At 36.4% G+C, this 20,037-nt stretch overlaps 2 protein-coding genes and 1 long non-coding RNA gene across 41 annotated transcripts; 2 read left to right on the top strand and 1 right to left on the bottom strand.

Annotated features, from left to right (window-relative positions):
* The first annotated feature begins 2,820 nt into the window (after positions 1-2,820).
* On the top strand, positions 2,821-5,910 carry LOC17892683 (F-box/LRR-repeat protein 10). The gene is made up of 5 exons (XM_006297100.2): positions 2,821-3,182; positions 3,500-3,705; positions 3,808-3,901; positions 4,033-5,512; positions 5,607-5,910. The coding sequence occupies exons 1-4, from the start codon at positions 2,973-2,975 to the stop codon at positions 5,488-5,490; spliced, it is 1,968 nt and encodes a 655-aa protein (XP_006297162.1). The 5' UTR covers positions 2,821-2,972; the 3' UTR covers positions 5,491-5,512; positions 5,607-5,910.
* On the bottom strand, positions 5,791-14,946 carry LOC111831717. Of its 38 annotated transcripts, XR_002834835.1 has the most exons (25): positions 14,739-14,946; positions 14,280-14,362; positions 13,714-13,786; positions 13,506-13,549; positions 13,255-13,357; positions 12,999-13,060; positions 12,814-12,902; positions 12,649-12,721; positions 12,336-12,418; positions 11,754-11,825; positions 11,389-11,632; positions 11,192-11,280; positions 11,030-11,102; positions 10,851-10,945; positions 10,696-10,746; positions 10,412-10,500; positions 9,812-9,883; positions 8,565-9,566; positions 8,266-8,380; positions 8,099-8,165; positions 7,913-7,957; positions 7,791-7,812; positions 7,495-7,632; positions 7,342-7,403; positions 5,791-6,078 (listed from the first exon to the last, which is right to left on the bottom strand). It is a non-coding gene; the product is annotated as an uncharacterized LOC111831717 (long non-coding RNA). The 38 variants fall into 38 exon arrangements; XR_002834836.1 differs by lacking the exon at positions 7,791-7,812 and having other exon boundaries at positions 8,084-8,165; XR_002834853.1 differs by lacking the exon at positions 7,791-7,812 and having other exon boundaries at positions 7,495-7,573; positions 8,084-8,165.
* Positions 14,947-16,235: 1,289 nt separating this feature from the next.
* Positions 16,236-19,337, top strand: LOC17890860 (mechanosensitive ion channel protein 8). Of its 2 annotated transcripts, XM_023786869.1 has the most exons (5): positions 16,236-18,082; positions 18,163-18,286; positions 18,384-18,677; positions 18,758-18,960; positions 19,046-19,337. In XM_023786869.1, exons 1-5 carry the CDS (start codon positions 16,236-16,238, stop codon positions 19,335-19,337), a joined length of 2,760 nt encoding a protein of 919 aa, XP_023642637.1. The 2 variants fall into 2 exon arrangements, with proteins under 2 accessions (XP_023642637.1, XP_023642638.1); XM_023786870.1 differs by lacking the exons at positions 18,758-18,960; positions 19,046-19,337 and having other exon boundaries at positions 18,398-18,469.
* The last annotated feature ends 700 nt before the right edge of the window (positions 19,338-20,037 follow it).

The raw sequence follows: 20,037 nt of genomic DNA, 5'->3' as shown, positions 1-20,037 counted from the left end.
ATAATTATTATCCATCCTCCACCCAAGGAAGGAAGACTGAAGTACAAAATTTGCATTTACTTCTGAGACATGAGTCTCCAAAATGCTGCCTATTAAAGGCTTATTTTTACCGATCCAACTGCGAATACACCTCTGACGGGAAGGGCTGTTCAAGCCACGAATATTCCAACAAAAAATCTTCATAGATAGTCCAAAAAGTGATAGCGAAAGCCCAGCTTTCAAAGGCATGCAAACCTATTCGAGGTTACTCCTCGAAGAGTTTGCGAAGTATTATCCTGAGATATTAAGTATTTCTCTGGTCCGGACACCTTAGGAGTAGATTTCCCATCCCCTTTCTTCTTAGAAAACAACTTCTTTGACTCAAGTTTGGCCAATTTCTTACTGCTGGCTACAGCTTGAAATCCTTGAGTAGAAACAGAAGAAGAAGATACTAGTCCCGGAGGCTCTGGATTCATTTTAAGAACAACAATTTCATTGCCCTTATCAGAGTGGGATGATTGATCTGGAGACACAATCACTTGGGTCGTAGGCGTGGTGGTAACCTTGAGTTTCCTGTTAGCACTCTCCTGAATCCATTCCTTGACTAAGTTCTGAGTATTGACCGACATGAGCGGATCACTCTGATGCTTAATAATGTCTTTAACTGGCGGAGTGCTCCTACTTCTGGCCTTAGCTAACCGCTTTGACACAGCTCTTTTTAAGGTACGTTTAGAAGCCAGAGAAGAGGTAGGAGGAACAGAACTTGAAGGGCTTGGAACTTGAACAGGAATTTCACCTTCTTCGAGTTGCTCAATAGTTGACGAAGACCCTAGATTGGTCTCGGTCTTTGCTACAGCAATTCCGCGAGGGACAAGAGAAGCAAATTCATTGGGGCCAAATTTCTTTTTTCTCAATGGCTTGGGACAACGGTTGAGCAGGTGACCAAATCTACCGCAATTACAGCACTTCGGAGACAGTCTTGGATAAGTTACATTAACCCGAACCGAGTTAAGCTGAGCATCTCGAACAACAATTGTTGATGGAGGAGGACTATCAAGAGGAATTTCAACTTTAACCTTAGTATCACCAAAATGATACGGATCCAGACGCGCTTTTTCTGTGTGTAATGGCTCACCTATAGCACTTGTGATGACACTAATACCATCAAGGGAGTACATTTGTGGAGGCACATTGTTTAACACAGCCCATGTAGGAGCTGTCGTCAACTCTGGTAGAACTAAGGAAGCTTCAGGAGACCAGGGGTGAACTGAGAAGGCACAATTACCAGCTTGCCAATACCCAACTTGTAAGACCCAATTTCTTGTGGAAGGACAAGGAACAAAAATGAGGCAACTAGTGTCTGAAACCACACGCACAGTGATATTTCCATACTTTCCCCGGGCAGGATTGAGGTCAGATATTATCTTGAAGCTGGAGGAATAAGACCATGGAATTGGGCGATAATGTGATCTTTCCATTGGTCCGCTGTTTCTAGCAAAACTAAAGCAGGGGCTTGAACAACAGGGGTGCCGTCTTCAAGGTACTCAGGAGTTGACATTTTCTTTAGATTCCTCAAAGAGGCCTTGAACCGCTGAGCAAGCGTCGGAGTAGCATTGGAGAGCGTACCCGACGGAATAGCATTGGATAGCGTACCCGACGGAACTGCAGAAGGAAGCTTTGGATCTGAGGCAGACAACTGGGAATTTGACGAGAAAGCCAGAAGCGTGGCTGAAATTTTGGGAGGAACCGAAGCTGAAGGTTGAGGAGCCACAATGGAGATCTGAGAAACCAAAGCCGGAAGCGGAGAACATTGAAGCAATATTGATGGGTCTTTTGACTGAAGCTGAGGCGCAACAGAGGAGGTTAAATCCTCCGAAGCAGAGACCGGATTGACCAGTGGAGCCGAACACACAAGAGACGGCATCTCATTGGCCAGAAGCAGCGAACCAACAGAAAATAAAGAGGCTGACAAACCGGAGTCGAAGGATCGACCAAATACCAGATCTGGAGGGTCTGGGGGAACATGATCCATTGGGCAAGAAAGGAAGAGAGGGGAGAAAGTAGAGTATTCTCAGTGAACGGCGAGAGGCCGCACACCGGCGAGCACGAAGAAAAAAGAAGAAGAGAAGAAGAAGAAGAATCGCCCTTACAATCGCCAAGGCACGATTACCAAGACTACTTGTTTTTTTTCACTTTTACTATTTATCTCCAATAAAATACAAATTAAACATATGAATTGAAAAAATTATACGCAATATAATCGTAGTATATATATCTTCAAAACGTTTATACTTTCTATATTGTCAAATGATTTTAAAATTTTTAAATGTAGTTTTGGTATCTTTATAGTCAGGTTTCGATTTAATATACTCTTTATCAACATTTTAAACATTTAACTATGATAACGATGGATTATCTTGCGTATTAATTTTTTGATGTTCTCGAAATGTTTTTGTACTTTTCGAAGTTAGAAGATAAAACTGCAAAAAATTATGACTTGCAGAGATTTTTCACGAAATCTTTTGTATTGTACTCTACTAATAGAAAATATACATTTTTAGAAGAAAAAACGAATATAATTAAAAAAAATACTAAAATTAATCTATTGTGTAATTTACTTTTGATCTCTACTACAAATCAAGTCGAAACCAAAATCAAATCAAATAAACCGAACTCAAACCGAAACTAATTTGGAATTTGTTTCTCACAACCAACAAAAAACGAACATGAGTTAACCAAAAAACATTGAATGTAAACCATGGGCATAAATAAAACGCTGCCGTTTTGCTTCGATTTATTAATTACTTATTTTATTGTCCTTGAAAAATGGATCGAGCCACCGAGGAAGAAAGCATTTGGAATCTAAAAAAACTTCAGATAAATAATGAGATCAGACACACAACGAGATCGCCACAATTTCCGCAATTTCATCTTCTGGAATATGATTTGAAATCTCCGATATAGATCAGAGAAGAAAGAGAAAGCTTCCGTTTATGGCTACCACCACCACCACCGTCGTGTGCGGCGATGCTGAAGGTTGCGATGACGAGAGAAGAAGCCTGGATCTGTTACCAGCGGCTCTCTTGGAGACAATCATGACGAAACTCGATGTTGCGTCTCTCTGCTCTTTGGCTTCAACTTGCAAAACACTTAAGAGCTGTGTCACTCGTGTCCTCACCTTTACTCCTAACTTCCACGTCTTCGTAAGTCATCAGTGATTGCTTTAAGGGTTTAATTTGGATTTGAAATTTAGACTGAACTTGTGTAAAAAGTTTTGATTTTTTAGACTGCTGCTGATTTGAGACTGGATATGTATTAAAGGTTTAGTCTTTATGATCTCTGTTGCTGTGGTATTTGGGTTTCAGAATGTTTCATACGGTTTGATTGATTTGGATTTGAATTTTAGACTGAATTTGTGTAAAAAGTTTTGATTTTTTAGACTCTGCTGCTGATTTGAGACTGAATATGTATTAAAGGTTTAGTCTTTTTGATCTCTGTTGCTGTGGTTTTTGTGCTTCAGAATGTTTCATTGTCAATGGAAACTGTTAGGCCATTGTTGTTACCGAATCAAAAACTTTCAAGCCTCAAGCTTGATTGTGGAAGACTTGGTAATTCAGCTATTGACATATTGGTACGTCCTTCTCTACGGGAGATGTCTCTTCACAATTGTAGAGATTTCAGCGGCGATCTTATTTCTGAAATTGGTAGGAAATGCAAGGATTTGAGGTATGTATGTATGTATGTGTTTGTTCAAGTTTTTGATGCATCTGAATCTTTTCCACTGTTGTGTTTGACGAAATTTGGTCATTGTTCTTGAAACAACTTCAGGCTTCTCTGTTTGGGTTCAGTAGCAGAGAAAGTTGGTAGAAGCATTAGCCGTTGTGCTTTGGAAGATTTACTTAATGGCTGCTCCCATTTAGAGGTTTGAATCCTTAATCAACCTTTTGCTTCATTTCTTTTATATCTTTTGATACTTGAATGATATAACTGTATCATTTTACGTGTTTTGGGTGTTTGTGTAATGGTTCTGTGCCATATATGTTGTCTTGGTAGGTTTTAGCACTCATGTTTGACCTCTCATTGTATCTACGTCCTGGTGATGGTCGCATTTTTGGGTTGGTATCTGATAAGCTCACTCATCTGGAGCTAGGACACATCTCGTCAAGGATGATGACTCAACTACTCACTCCAACTTCAATGTCGGGGGAAGACAGCAACCGAGTTACATCTACTGTGCTACAAAATGTCCAGCAGTTGCGTCTCTCGGTAGATTGTATTACTGATGCTGTGGTTAAGGCAATATCTAGATCTCTTACGTCGTTGGTAGATTTGGACATAAGAGATGCGCCCCTTGAGGATCCCAGGCAATTGTCAGACCTCACGGATTTTGGGCTTCATGAGATTAATCAAAACGGTAAGCTGAAGCACCTCTCTCTAATCCGTAGCCAGGAGTTTCATCCTACTTATTTCCGGCGAGTTAGTGATCAAGGAATGCTTTTTCTTGCTGACAAATGTTTGGGCATGGAAAGCATATGTCTTGGTGGCTTTTGTCGGGTAACAGATGCTGGTTTCAAGACTATTCTGCACTCTTGCGCTAGTCTTTCCAAGTTTAGCGTATATCATGGAACTAAGTTGACGGATCTGGTCTTCCATGACATCTTAGCAACTACTCTATTGCTTAGTCATGTTAGCTTAAGAAGGTGCCATCTTCTTACGGACCATGCGATTCAAAAGCTAGCGTCAAGTCTCAAGCTGGAGAATCTTGATCTAAGAGGGTGCAGAAACCTGAGAGATGAAACCTTAAAAGCCGTATCTTGTCTGCCAAAACTGAAGGTTTTACTTCTTGATGGTACTGATATAACCGACACAGGGATTTCCTACCTGAAAGAGGGAGTTTTGGCCTCCCTGGTTTCTTTATCTGTCAGAGGTTGCATAAACCTAACAGACAAATTCATGTCTACCTTATTTGATGGATCCTCAAAACTCGCGATGCGGGAACTCGACTTGTCTAATCTTCCTAATTTAACAGATGCTGCCATTTTTGCTCTAGCCAAATCTGGAGCCCCAATCACAAAACTGCAACTAAGAGAGTGCAGATTCATAGGTGATCCGTCGGTTATGGCTCTTGCATCGACTCGGGTTTACGAAGATGAATGTCCTGGAAGTAGCTTATCCCTATTAGATCTTTACGACTGTGGCAGCATCACTCAACTCTCATTCAAATGGCTAAAGAAACCGTTTTTCCCGAAGCTGAAATGGTTAGGGATCACAGGAAGTGTGAACAGAGATATCGTAGATGCTTTGGCAAGGAGACGACCACAATTGCAAGTCTCTTGCCGCGGAGAAGAGCTGGGAAATGATGGGGAAGACGACTGGGACTCTGCTGACATACACCAACACATAGACGCACAAGAGGACGAACTTGTACAGTGGATCTTAGGAGACGAAGGTGATATTGAAATGGACGATGCAGAAGACGAGAGTGAAGATGACGAGAGTGAAGAAGACTGATTAAAATACTCAAAGTATATGTGTAAGTGTAACAACAACTCTCTTCCTCTTTCTAACATAAAGATTGAGATCTATGTTATCATTCTCAATTGGTCATCTTTTGTTCATGCTCACAGTTGCATGAGGACGCGTCTAGACACTTGTAAACCAAACTATAAGCTTAACCGCAGATCAAGTCGTGGAGTCAGACTGCGGATGAAAGGTTCGGAACAGGACATGAATGAGTCAAAAGCTCTGTTTTATCTTCTCAAGTGTTAGATAGGATGTTATTGTTTCGCTTATATTACCAGAGAGATTCGATTCTGTTAATATTGTTTGTATGATCATTGATTTAAGAGGGGAAGAAAACAGTGTTACGAGGATATTCTCTACTTGTACACTCTTGTTAATTCCCCCAATCAAAACATTTATAAACTTCAATTCTAAGCTTTGTTGAACTTCATAAACCTTGATCTTATACGTTGTCGGAACGCATTAACCCTTGGTATCAACACCATATCACCAAATCTTTTAAACGTTTTCAAGATAACTCCATTTGCAGAGGTAAAAATCTATACGATAACTCCTTGAGTTTTCTTTTTCCCTCGCCTGCCAACAACTAACACATAAGACTTTAAAAATCTTCCGATGGTCATTTCAGTCTTGGCCAAAGATATGATGATAGAGTCAAGACATTCATGTGATGTATGCTATAACATGTTCTACCAATTAAAACTAAGCCTACTTAAGCTACGTATCACTTATGGTATAGTGGTATCTCTAAATATATCATGTTGATGTCTTTATATAGTCTATGACTCATCTATGTTTCTCTATGAACAAGATATATGTAGAGAAACTGCAACGTATTTACTAACAGAATGAGTGAATATTCCTAACAGTTAGTTTGAAAACGATCAACGATCGATATAAAACTTTAATTGGACGGGAACACCATAGTTATAAATTATATCTACAAAATTGTAACATGTTTACAAAATGTTATTTGAATACTAATCTTTGTGCTTCCTGTTATTCATCATCATATAATTTTTCTTTCCTCTTTGTGTAGTGCTTATTTAGAAAGTTAGATAAAAAAATTCTACAGCGTTGTCTAACCTTACTTCACCTTTTAAATCAGTTATTTAAGTTTATTTGTTTTATTCTTGATTTTGGTAAATTTGGAATAACTTTTTTTCTTCTAATTATTACCTTTGCTAATTATTGAAGATATTAAAAGAAGTTAAGTTGGACTTTAAATATGGAAATAATGGAAATATTCTGTAAACTTAAAATATCATGCGGTGCCAATAAATAATTATATAAGTATGTAGCTTGGAAAACATCGACAACTCCCATTGAATAACACAAATCAATATGGACCATAAAGAGAGTTCGATGCTAGGTTCGGTTTGTTTTCATTTAAATTTAACACTTATATTTAAAAAAAAATAAAAACATCTTGTATGTCGTTGTTAAAAATCAAAACATTACTTCAAATTTATAAATTTACTTAAATTATAAAAAAACCTTAAAACCTAAGCGTTAAATTTTTTACAACACGTGATAACATGTTGAACTTATACACCACTAACGGACCACAAAGGGACTGGATGCTCAGCCCAGTTTGTTTTCAACGTATTAAAATTTAACACTTAGATTTAACCCCAAAAAATGATCATTTTGATTTATTAAATATCAAAACTACTTTTACTTGAAGTTTGTTTTTAAAAACCTTTATATTTAGTTGTAAATCAGGAAAATAGAAAAGAAAAACATAAAATCTTTTTTTTTATGTATATTTTTATATCAAAATCAATTGTTCTTAATTTTAATTTTTTTAAAATAAAAGTTCGAAAAGTTGAAATATACCTGTTATATTTAAATATCCTGAGGGATGAGGTGACTCAGTCCGTGGTCGTGTCTGAATTTTGCTACACATAATACAAAAACAAACCCATCAGCGATTTCATAATCGTCAAAAATTCAACTATTTTGATAACACTAAAGACAACTATTACGAACCTGCTAAGTGCTAATACCTCTGTTCCTCTCTTTAATATATATAAAATCCTCTTATAAATATTCTCCTAGTCTCTAATGACTGAAGAAAACAGAGGATCGATGGAGATCATCATAAAGACATTCATCGAGTCTTGACTACTGAATACACAAAATCATACACTCAGTTCAAAACAAAGAGATGAATAATATATATAAAATCCTTGAATCACAAAGGCTAACATGTTTGATGAACTAAAAAGTACACAAAATGGCTTGTATTTGCATCAATCCAAAATCGTATATGCATATACACACACCTACGAGATTCAGTTCTGTAAGCTGCAGACAGGTAATAATAAGTCTATATGTGGTCGAGAAGCAACATGAGCTCAATAGTAATAACAAATGCCAATGAATCTCGCAAATCAGATCAGTATACCTCGGTTATAAATGTAGTAATGCTGATGCTACATGATCATCAAATCTTCATGATAATAGAGAACAACATCAAAGACCAGCAAAGACAATATATATATATATATATATACTAATAACTAAAATCAAAAACAAGAAAACAACAACAACAGAGAAGTAGAAACTAATAGCTCACCAAGAACAAACATACCTCCTCCTATCAAAGGTCTGCATATTAATGGATTTGTAATAGTTAAGCAAAAGAGGAAATTCTAACACTGGAATACACAAAAAAAATCATATAAGAAGGCAGAGATATAAAAGAGACAAGAGAGAACCACGAATACTCATTACAAAACCAAAGAGAGGAATACTAACCAGATACGTGAATCATAGGACCAACATGATTGATGAACTGAATAGTATCACACATTGGCTTGCATCAATCGTTTATACATACATATACGCTTATGAGATTGTGAAACCAAACAAACTGTATCAATCGTATATACATTGGACACAAATCAAATCAAATGTAATTCCAAAAGGCAAAAGGATGATGATTGCTATAATAGTAAACTCCTAAAAATTGGATAAAAGTTCTCAACTTCTAAGACACAAGACATCAAAAACAAGACAATATGCAGACAGAGGAACAAGAAGAGATAGAGCGGTACCGTGAAGGGAAAAGAGGAAGCAAGAGCACCACCATGAGGACAAAGCAGAGGCTAGATCCCAAGACGAAGCAGAAGAAGAGGAATCAAAAGCCTGGATCACCACCACCACGTCTCAAGCCTCAGCACCCTATGATCGCCGTGTTGCATATCTCGATCATCATACCGAATCTCACAACAACAAATCAACCAGAGGAAATCTATAAAGGTAGAAGCTTTACACCGACGATGAAAGGAAATCTATAAAGGTGGAAGCTTTACACCGACGATGAATCAGAGAATCGAAGAAGAAGAAGAAGAAGAAGAGAATTTTGATTTCTCGATGAAAAGGAAGAGCGGAGAAGAAGCGTTGTGGAGTTGAGAGAAAGAGTAAATTTTTAATACTTAAAAAGGAAAATTAATTAAGAGGTTAATTAAAAGAAAAGGAAATTGATAATTATCTCAATCATAACGGTTATATTAATATGAGTTTTAAGGAAATCTATACGAGATTTTGTTTCTGTTAATTTTTCTTCTATCACAACGGTAACAACTTAATTTACATTTTTAAAACAAATGAAGCTCAATAATTACATTGCGAAAAGAAAATTTAAAAATAGGAATTGAGTTAAATTGGGCTGCAAAGAAAGCCTATGTGACCGTGATGTTGTGGAGTTTATGAGAACGTGGAGTTTATTTTTGCATTTTTGTTTTGTTTTGGATGTGTTTTTACGTGAACATGACGTGACGTTGTGGATAGAGTTTATTTTTTTGCATTTTTGTTTTGGTTGTGTGTTTTATGTGAACATCACGTTGTGGGTGGAGTTTATTTTTACATTTTTGTTTTGGTTGTGTTTTATGTTATGTGAACATTGAGGTTGTGGAGATTACTTGTTTTGGTTGTGTTTTATGTTTTCGTGCGTTTAATGTTTTGATGAGAGAGGTAAAGAAGTCAAACTTACTAAACCAAAACCGATATCCCCAGACGAGGTTGCTTCTTCTCATTCATACTTTCAAGTGTTAAACCTGGACAATGTTTCACATTCGTCAAACAAGCTTCAGAAAATGGTAGAGACAGTTTGTATTAAAAAAAAAAAATTTAACTATGTTAGCTCTGAAATGAAGCAATAGACAAAAAAACTACTAGAAAATCAAGCAATCTCAGGGATATATTTCTAAGTTTTTACTATTCCAAAACAGATTCTACTCAAAACGCCAACATCTGAAGACCATTCATTAGATAAACAAAAACTAGCTTCTACAGAGCTTACTTTTTTAAGAGAGTCCTGAACAGTTTTATCTGTGTACGCTAATGAAATAGGTCGATCAACAAGATTTATGTCCTGCAAGTTACAAAAAAGAAGTTAAAACACTTATACATACACCTGAGAAAATATACAAACCTCTTAACGAGACAAATCACTTTATATTGTCTGCTCCAATAGTTCGATCAGTATCATTATGCTCACTGAAACAAACAACCACACAGGAAAGTAGAGATGATTCAAAACTAAGTGTTGTTGTGTCAGAATTCGAGGAACGTGTCTGTGAAGTTTTTTGTTGCTAGTGTTGAGTTTTACTTTTTGTGTTGGAGTTTTGCGTGAATTGTGTCATTGGAGTTTTTGCGTGAATTAATGTTTTTGGTTATGTGTTTGGAAGTGTGTTTGTGTTTAGATTTTGTTGTGTGTCTAAACTTCGTTTAAGCGTTTTGTGTAGAATCTGTTTTGGGATAGTGCAAGCCTCTATCCCACGTGTTAGCTTACTAATAGTTGGCAGGAAAGAACATGCGGAACAAGCCAGACTAGGGGACTAGTCTGTCCACTAATTGGTAAGATAGGAAGAGAGAGAGAGAGTTAGAGATACTTCTTCACCTTAACCCTTGTATGGTCTCCAAACTTGTCTTTGCAGCTTAAAGATTCCTTCTCTTGAAATCGAAGCACCTTATCAATAAAGTCTGTAACTATGAGTAAACACAGAGCAAATAAGATTACAAAATTAAGTAAACCAAAAACAACAGCAACCGACTTTCAAGTGTTAAACCTGGACAAAGTTTCACATTCGTCAAAAAATTAACAAGCTTCAGAAAATGATAGAGACACAGTTTGTATTTTAAAAAAGTTAACTATGTTTCCGTGGTTTTGACAAGAAAATGTACCTTAGTGGCAGTGCAAGTCCACCAGCAGTCAAGTTATTTCCTTTCAAATTCCTGTGACATATATAATTGTCATAGACAAATTCATTATCAAATGTCTGTCAAACGTAAAGCCTCTCTATATGCTTACAATGACTCAAGAAGGGAGAGATGTCTACATGAGAAGGCTATTGGTATTTTGTAACCCACTTGAACTAAGATTCATCTCACAGCAAGAAAGACAGAAACAAGCTCGCTCATCAACAAAATTATCCTTCAGGGAAATTACAGATATGAGTACTTATTGTCTGGTTGAGAAAAATGATTTACAGAGACTTGATTTGATAATTTTAGGTACCTTCACAAGGAAATGGTGTTGCAGAACTAGGATCACCAGTTCAAACCTTTTCACTTTCTAGTTATGGCGTCAACTGCATATTAAGAAGAGAACATGGATAACTGTGAGTTTTAGTATGAATCAAGATTCAGAATACACAGTAGAGATGAAAACATAACACACCGCCTTGAATGGTGGTGGAAAATTCATCAGAGATTGTGCCGTGAATGTCTAGATTTTTCTGTTTGCATTCCTCTTGAGATTTTCGAATTCTGCAAAATAAAAATGAAATGAGATTCTGTCAAAAAGACAAACCATAATTCTTGATCAGTGAAACCAGAATCATAAATTAAAAAGACAATTTATAAAAAAACAGTTACCTGGTCAGTGGTCATGTTTGGTAGCATCACAAACTTTTGCTCTTTCTTATGAACCATCCTCATCTACGGGAAAGCATTTTGAACTATATAGCATATTTGCATTTCTCTTGAAGAAGAAGACAGGTTAATGCATGCTACACTGGCAATGACCTTTATTAGTAAGTCAACAACAACCAGAGATACATAATCGTACAGTTTAACACCTTAACCGTTATGCTGTTATGCACAAGTGTTGTTGTTAGCTCTGAAATGGAGAAATAGACAAAAAATTATTTAGAAAATCAAGTAATCTCAGGGACACGAAACACTACATGTACCAAAGACCATTCATTAGATAAACAAAAACTAGCTTCTACAGAGCTTACTTTTTTAAGAGAGTCCTGAATAGTTTTATCTGTGTACGCTAATGAAATAGGTCGATCAACAACATTTATGTCCTGCAAGTTACCAAAAAAAAGAAGTTAGACACTTATACATACACTTTATAAAATACACACACCTCTTAACGAGACAAATCTCTTTATGTTATCTGCTCCAATAGTTTGATAAGTATGATTATGTTCACCTGCAACTGAAACGAACAACCACACAAGAAAGTAGAGATGATTTGAAAGTAAGTGTTGTTGCGTCGGAACTCGTGGAACGTGTACGTGAAGTTTTTTTGTTCCTAGTGTTGAGTTTCACAATTTGTGTTGGAGTTTTTGCATGAATTATGTTTTTGGTTATGCGTTTGGAAGTGTGTTTGTGCGATTTTGTTGTGTGTCTAAATTTCGTTTGAGCATTTTGGGATAGTGCAAGCCTCTATCCCAAGTCATGTTTGAGCGTTTTAGCTTAATAATAGTTTGCAGAACACAGATGCGGAACAAGCCAGACTAGAGGACTAGTCTGTCCACCAAATTTGTAAGATAGGAAGAGAAAAAGAGAGAGAGTTAGAGATACTTCTTCACCTGAACCCTTGAATGGTCTCCAAACTTGTTTTTGCAGCTTTAAGATTCCTTCTCTTGAAATCGAAGCACCTTATCAATAAAGTCTGTAAACAAAGATAAAGTCTCACTATATGCTTACAATGACTCAAGAAGGGAGAGATGTCTACATGAGAAAGCTATTGGTCTTTGTAACCCAATTGAACTAAGATTCATTCTCACAGCAACAAGCTCGCTCATCAACAAAATTATCCTTCAGGGAAATTAGAGAAATGAATTCTTATTGTCTGGTTGAGAGAAATGACTTACAGGGACTTGATTTGATAATTTTAGGTACCTTCACAAGGGAATGGTCTTGCAGAACTCAGATCACCAGTCCAAACCTTTTCACTTTCTAGTTATGGCGTCAGCTGCATATTAACAAGAGAACAGTATAACTGTGAGTTTCAGTATGAATCAAGATTCTGAATACACAGTAGAGATGAAAACATAACATGCACACCGCCTTGAATGGTGGTGGAAAATGCATCAGAGATTGTGCGGTGAATGTCTAGATTTTTCGGTTTGCATTCCTCTTGAGATTTTCAAATTCTGCAAAATAAAAATGAAAAGAGATTCTGTCAACAGGACAAACCATAATTCTTGATCAGTGAAACTGGAATCATAAATCAAAAAGAAAATTTATACCTCTTTATTACCTCTATATTAACTCCTTAGAGATACATCAACAAGCACACATAAGGTTATTGCTGCAAGTTACACACCAAGTAAGCCGATTTAAAGGACATTATACACAAAAATCATAAACAAAAGAACAATGTCTACATCAAACATACAGAACCACACATCTTATCACTTAATTAACAAGACTGAAAATAAAATGAAAAACAGAGATTTTCTCAAAAAGACAGGAACCATAATTTTTTATCATAAAAACAAGTACCTGGTCAGTGTTTAAATTTGGTAGCATCACAAACTTATGCTCTTTCTTATGAAAACCCGGTTTTAACTTGAAACCATCCTCATCTACGGGAAAGCATTTTCAACTACATAGCATATTTGCATTTCAATTGAAGAAGAAGACAAGTTAATGCATGTTATATTAGTAAGTCAACAACAAACAGAGTAGCATAGAGCGAAGAAATAAAAACAAGGCATTAAACTAAAACAACAAAAAAAGATACAGAATCGTACAGTTTTAACACCTTAACCGTTATGCACAAGTGTTGTTGTTTGCTCTGAAATGGAGAAATAGACAAAACACTATTTAGAAATCCAAGTAATCTCAGGGACACTAAACACTACATGTACCAACTCCTTCTCACTTCCACAACGTCACTCAACAACCATATATTTCTAAATTTTTAACAACATCTGAAGACCATTCATTAGATAAACTTACCTTTTTTAAGAGAATCTTGAACAGTTTTATCTGTGTACGCTAATGGAATAGGTCGATCAACAAGATTTATGTCCTGCAAGTTACAAAAAATAAGTTAAACACTTATACATACACTTAATGAAATACGAGACAAATCTCTTTATGTTGTCTGCTCCAATAGTTCGATCAATATGCTTTATGATCACCTGCAACTGAGACGAACACCCACACAAGAAAGTAGAGATGATTTAAAAGTAAGTGTTGTTGTGTCGGAACTCGTGGAACGTGTACGTGAAGTTTTTCGTTCCTAGTGTTGAGTTTCACTATTTGTGTTGGAGTTTATGCGTGAATTATGTTTTTGGTTATGCGTTTGGAAGTGTGTTTGTGCTTAGATTTTGTAGAGTGTCTAAATTTCGTTTGAGCGTTTTGGGATAGTGCAAGCCTCTATCCCAAGTCATGTGTTAGCTTAATAATAGTTAGCAGAACACAGATGCGGAACAAGCCAGACTAGAGGACTAGTCTGTCCACAAAATTTGTAAGATAGGAAGAGAAAAAGAGAGAGAGAGAGTTAGAAGATACTTCTTCACCTTAACCCTTGTATAGTCTCCAAACTTGTCTTTGCAGCTTAAAGATTCCTTCTCTTGAAATCGAATCTCCTTATCAATAAAGTCTGTAAACAAAGAGCAAATAAGATTACAAAACTAAGTAAACCAAAACCAAAAAACAGAGCCTTCTTTAAGGAATCGTCTAGTCCATTCACTTTAGTCTACTGAGATGAAGAACGTAACATGTTAATATCAAGTCTTAGAAAATTTTCGTGTTTATGAAATTGAGATAAAAGAACTGAATCACAAAACTTATACAATTCCATCGATCGTCTTTCTAACAAAGAAACAGAGAAAATAATTCATCACAAACAAATTCTAAATCGCTAGATTTTTTCGTAATCAAAAACCCTAACTCGGTTGAAACAAGACATTAAACTAGCAATAAACAAAGACAACACAAAGATCATCATCATCATCATCATCATCATCATCTATTACCTGAATTGTTCTGCGTAATCCGATCCAATCGTCACCAGACTTCACGGCGACAAAAGTTTTTTGTTTTCTCCCAAATTGCGATCCCATCCATCAGATTCATCACCGGCTGTTGCAACTGATGGAAACAGTCACATATTTTCCGATCAGATTAAATTGAATCGCGAAATAAGTTTCCGATCAGATGAAGAAACCGTTTTGAGTTTTTGTGTCGGTGATGGAATGAGAAAAAGAGAACTTTGTATCTATTTGTACTGGTTTAGGCCAATTACTGTGTAATTACGAAAGTACCCCGGTATAGTTCCGTTAATATGGATTTTAAAATTCAAATTACAAGCTACGTATTTCATATCAAACGGACAGATTAGAATTAGATCTTGGTTTAACTAATATGACTTTATAATGAAATAACCAAGTTTGATTTCCGGTTCCTTCGTAAACCAAAATTTTTAAAAATTGTGTAAACGCGGATGCGATATGGTCTGCCATTTTATTTTGTTAACTCACTCCTTGATATTTCCTGTATTTATTATATAACCATGTATTTTCATTTTTTCACATTAACACCAAACTTTTTCAACTTATCTATAAAGATTTTAAATCTCATATACCAATATTAATCATCGTAAACAAAAGACAAGAAAATAATGTAAAAACTAGATTAGTAGTACCCCTGCACGAATTGTCTTTCATAATATACAAAATTATATACATGTCATTTAATTTTTTTGATATATAATATTAATTTATATCTCGCAATTCTCGTCGTATGATAAATAACTCATTTTAGTATATTATACATTACATTTAACTTGCCGCCTGCAATAAATATTTTAAATATCAAATTAGAGTATTTGTAATTTTTATTTTTATTTTTATTTAAGATTTTTATGATATATTTTTTTAAATCTCAAGTTAAAATATATTTACATGTTTCAATTTAAAATATTTAACATTTTTATTGCATTATATAAAACTATATATTTTATTTAAATTGTGACCCGTCACTTAGTTAAAACTTTTGTTGGATATATTTTTGCATAAAATAAATATATTACACAAATTTGAACTTGTGACATGATATAATTTTTTCTTTATAAATTAAACATATTTTTTTATTTTTAAAAATGCAAATCATGGAATATCTAGAAAAAAAAATCTACATTATTATTATTATTATTATTATATGAATGATGTGATGAGTTATTTGTTTCACACAAATATAAGTATATATAAGATGAAAGGTGAAATATAATAATTAAAAACAAATTAATATGATAATTTAGACATATAAATCTTCTATGTGTATGATGAGTTATCTATTTTGCTTACGTTCCATGCAGATTACACGTAACACTACTTACTAATTAACGTAATTAGTTTTTTTTTTTTTTGTGCCATGCATCACAACAATCGGCGAAGTTTTTGTTTCTTTCTAAAAATTCGTAATTTTGTTAGGCAAAACTTTCTTTTTTCTAGATTTAATAAAATTATGTTGAAATGGATTTCAGAAACTCGTTCAAATCGCATCATAGCTCATACAAACAAATCAAAAGCCCCGGAGATCAAAGCGACGCAAGCCCTGAACATCTCCCGATCCTCCACGATCACGATCATCATTCCGGCATGGTAGATAACACCAAACCAGAGAGCAACCGTTCTAGCCTCGACGACGACGAGGAAGACGACGGACGTAACGCGCCGGTGGAGCGTGATGCAAGCTACAAGTTCTGGCAAGACAACACAACAGCAACGACCTCTTCCTTGGATCACACGTCATCGAGGGTTAGTGCTAAAGATCCGATCGCTATCAATAGAAAAAGCGATAGGTTCAGCGGTAGTTTCGATTTCGCGCATGGCGGTGGTGGAAAGGCGATAATAGAAGAGTCTCCGACGAAGATGGTGGCGGCCGGAGGAGAGTCTATGAATCGTTGGAGAGTGAGGAATGATCATGAGATCACACTTGATGTGGATCAAGATAATGATGACGTTAGTCACCAAACAATGCCTACGCCTACGTCAACGGCTCGAACCTCGTTTGATGCGTCTAGAGAACTGAGAGTCTCGTTTAACGTTCGTGGAGCCGGCGGTGGTACGTATGTTGCTGGTTCGGTTCCTTCTTCGTCTTCTCATTCGAGCACTTCTTCGTCCGCGACAATGCGGACGAATCAGGATCAGACTCAGCAACAGGAGGATGAGGTTTTGAGATGTACGTCGAACGTGTCGTTTCAGAGGAAATCAGAGATTATATCTAGAGTGAAGACAAGATCTAGGCTTCAAGATCCGCCACGAGAAGAGGAAACGCCTTTTTCGGGTTGGAGATCGGGTCAGTTGAAATCCGGGTTACTTGGTGATATAGATGAAGAAGATGATCCATTAGCTGAGGAAGATGTACCAGATGAGTATAAAAGTGGGAAGCTTGATGCAATAACGTTGCTACAGTGGCTTAGTTTAGTCGCGATTATAGCTGCATTGGCTTGTAGTTTATCGATTCGGTCTTGGAAGAAAGTTAGGGTTTGGAACCTTCATTTATGGAAATGGGAAGTGTTCTTGCTTGTTCTTATATGTGGTAGGTTGGTTTCGGGTTGGGGAATCCGAATCGTTGTCTTTTTTATCGAAAGAAACTTCCTTTTGCGGAAGCGGGTTCTTTACTTCGTGTATGGTGTGCGTAGAGCTGTTCAGAACTGTCTTTGGCTTGGCTTAGTCCTTCTCGCTTGGCATTTCTTGTTTGACAAGAAAGTACAAAGGGAGACAAAGAGCAAGTTTCTTCCTTACGTAACTAAGATCTTGGTGTGTTTCTTGTTGAGCACTATCTTGTGGTTGATCAAGACACTAGTGGTTAAAGTTCTGGCCTCTTCGTTCCACGTCAGTACTTACTTTGACCGGATTCAAGAAGCCTTGTTTAACCAGTATGTGATCGAGACCTTGTCCGGTCCTCCAATGATTGAGATGAGCAGGATTGAGGAAGAGGAAGAGAAGGCACAAGATGAAATCTTCAAGATGCAGAACGCGGGTGCAAATTTGCCACCTGATCTTTGCGCGGCTGCATTTCCACCCGCAAAGAGCGGGAGAGTGATGAATCCGAAGCTCTCCCCGATCATCCCGAAAACAACAAGTGATAACGGAATCAGCATGGAACACCTTCACAGGATGAATCACAAGAATATCTCAGCTTGGAACATGAAGAGGCTAATGAAGATTGTGAGGAATGTTTCTCTCACCACATTGGACGAGCAGATGCTTGAAAGCGCATACGAAGATGAATCCACCCGACAGATACGGAGCGAAAAAGAAGCTAAAGCAGCTGCAAGAAAGATTTTCAAGAACGTAGCTCAGCGTGGCGCAAAGTAAGCCGACATCTTTAATTTCCTTCTTTATTAGCATCAATATTGTTTCCCTAATGAACTCATATCTGAATAACAAAAAGGTACATTTACTTGGAGAATTTGATGAGATATTTGCGGGAAGACGAGGCGATAAAGACCATGGGCCTCTTCGAAGGTGCACCGGAGAACAAAAGGATTACCAAATCAGCCTTGAAGAACTGGCTGGTAATTGTTAATTTTCTGCAAAGACATTATTAGAATAAGATTCATCAGATTAAATTCTTTTGTGTATATATATCACTCCGTTGTTGACTTTGATTAGGTCAATGCTTTCAGAGAGCGAAGAGCTCTTGCCCTGACACTCAACGACACCAAGACAGCGGTGAACAAGCTCCATCACATGATTAACATTGTCACTGCCATTGTCATTGTAGTCATATGGCTTGTCCTTCTTGAAATTGCATCTTCCAAGGTACTTCTCTTTGTAAGTTCACAAGTTGTACTCTTGGCCTTCATCTTTGGGAACACTGTCAAGACCGTCTTCGAGTCAATCATCTTCTTATTCATCGTCCACCCTTACGATGTTGGTGATCGCTGCGAGATTGACAATGTACAGGTATGCCTACGCCTTTGCAATGTAACCCTCAAGAATCTTATTGATTAGCTAACAAAAAGGCTAATTAAATTTAAATCCAGTTGGTCGTGGAAGAGATGAACATACTCACTACCGTGTTCTTGAGATACGACAATCTCAAGATTATGTATCCGAATAGTCTTCTATGGCAGAAATCAATCAACAACTACTACCGCAGTCCAGACATGGGAGATGCAATAGAGTTCTGTGTCCACATCACTACTCCCCTCGAAAAAATCGATTTGATAAAACAGAGAATATCAAAGTAAGACTAATCCTTTTAATGGTTATGCGCGTTCTCATACCATATTTTGCTGATCAATTTTGTTTACTATTTAATCGCAATGCAGCTACATAGACAACAAGCCAGAGTATTGGTACCCACAAGCCAAAATCGTAGTAAAAGATGTGGAAGATTTGCACATAGTAAGGCTAGCGATATGGCCATTTCAAAGGATTAATTTCCAAGACATGCTTGAAAGATGGTCAAGAAGAGGCGTATTAGTCGAAGAAGTGATCAAGATCCTCCTCGAACTCGACATTCAACACCGGTTTTATCCGCTCGATATCAACATCCGAACAATGCCTACAGTAGTCTCTAACAGAACTCCACCTGGCTGGGCACAAATCCCACCTGCCTGAAAAATATTTATGAACAGCCAAACAAGGTTGATGTCTATTTCTTTCTTGTCTCAAACGAGTCAACAATTTTGTAACCAAAGAAAACATTAATCTAATTAATTAGTCCATATAACAACAATTTTGACATTTTAAGATTCAAGAGTTCTACTACACCAATCAAGAATCTATGACTCTACTCTTACATTGCATGTGCTTAGTTAGGACTAAGGAACAACTATAATCTCTAAATTAATCTTCCCTTATTCAAACTTAAGCCTAACTTCATCTACCCATTTTATCGTAACTCAATAACCAAGCTAGTTCTTGCCTATTGAGAAGATCGTTAAGCCTATTAGAAACGATCTTAAGTAACCTCTGAATTAATAAAAGAAGAGAAAATAATCAAAATCTAAGTCTAACGAGAGAAAACAGAACAATACGGGCATGCACGCAAGATGTTTTGTTGGGTGTTGTTAATGTTAATTAATCTGCCCACTTTATAACGAAAACTATCAAAGACCAAACTTAGAACATGAGATGTGTAGTAAAACACAAATTCATTAAATTTAGTGATCGTTTTATCAAAAATGACGAATTAATTACTATATTAAGTCTTTATCCAACTCATGGTGGTTTAAAAAAAAAAACTCCTAAACCAATTACAATTTTTAGTAAGTTAAAGTAACAAAGAACAAAAAAAAATAATACATACACCTAAACT

The sequence above is a fragment of the Capsella rubella genome, unplaced genomic scaffold (genome assembly GCF_000375325.1).
Source record: "Capsella rubella cultivar Monte Gargano unplaced genomic scaffold, Caprub1_0 scaffold_3, whole genome shotgun sequence".
NCBI lineage: Eukaryota > Viridiplantae > Streptophyta > Magnoliopsida > Brassicales > Brassicaceae > Capsella > Capsella rubella.
The sequence above is the reverse complement of the archived record's forward strand: the minus strand, read 5'-3'. Positions and strand labels throughout refer to the sequence as shown.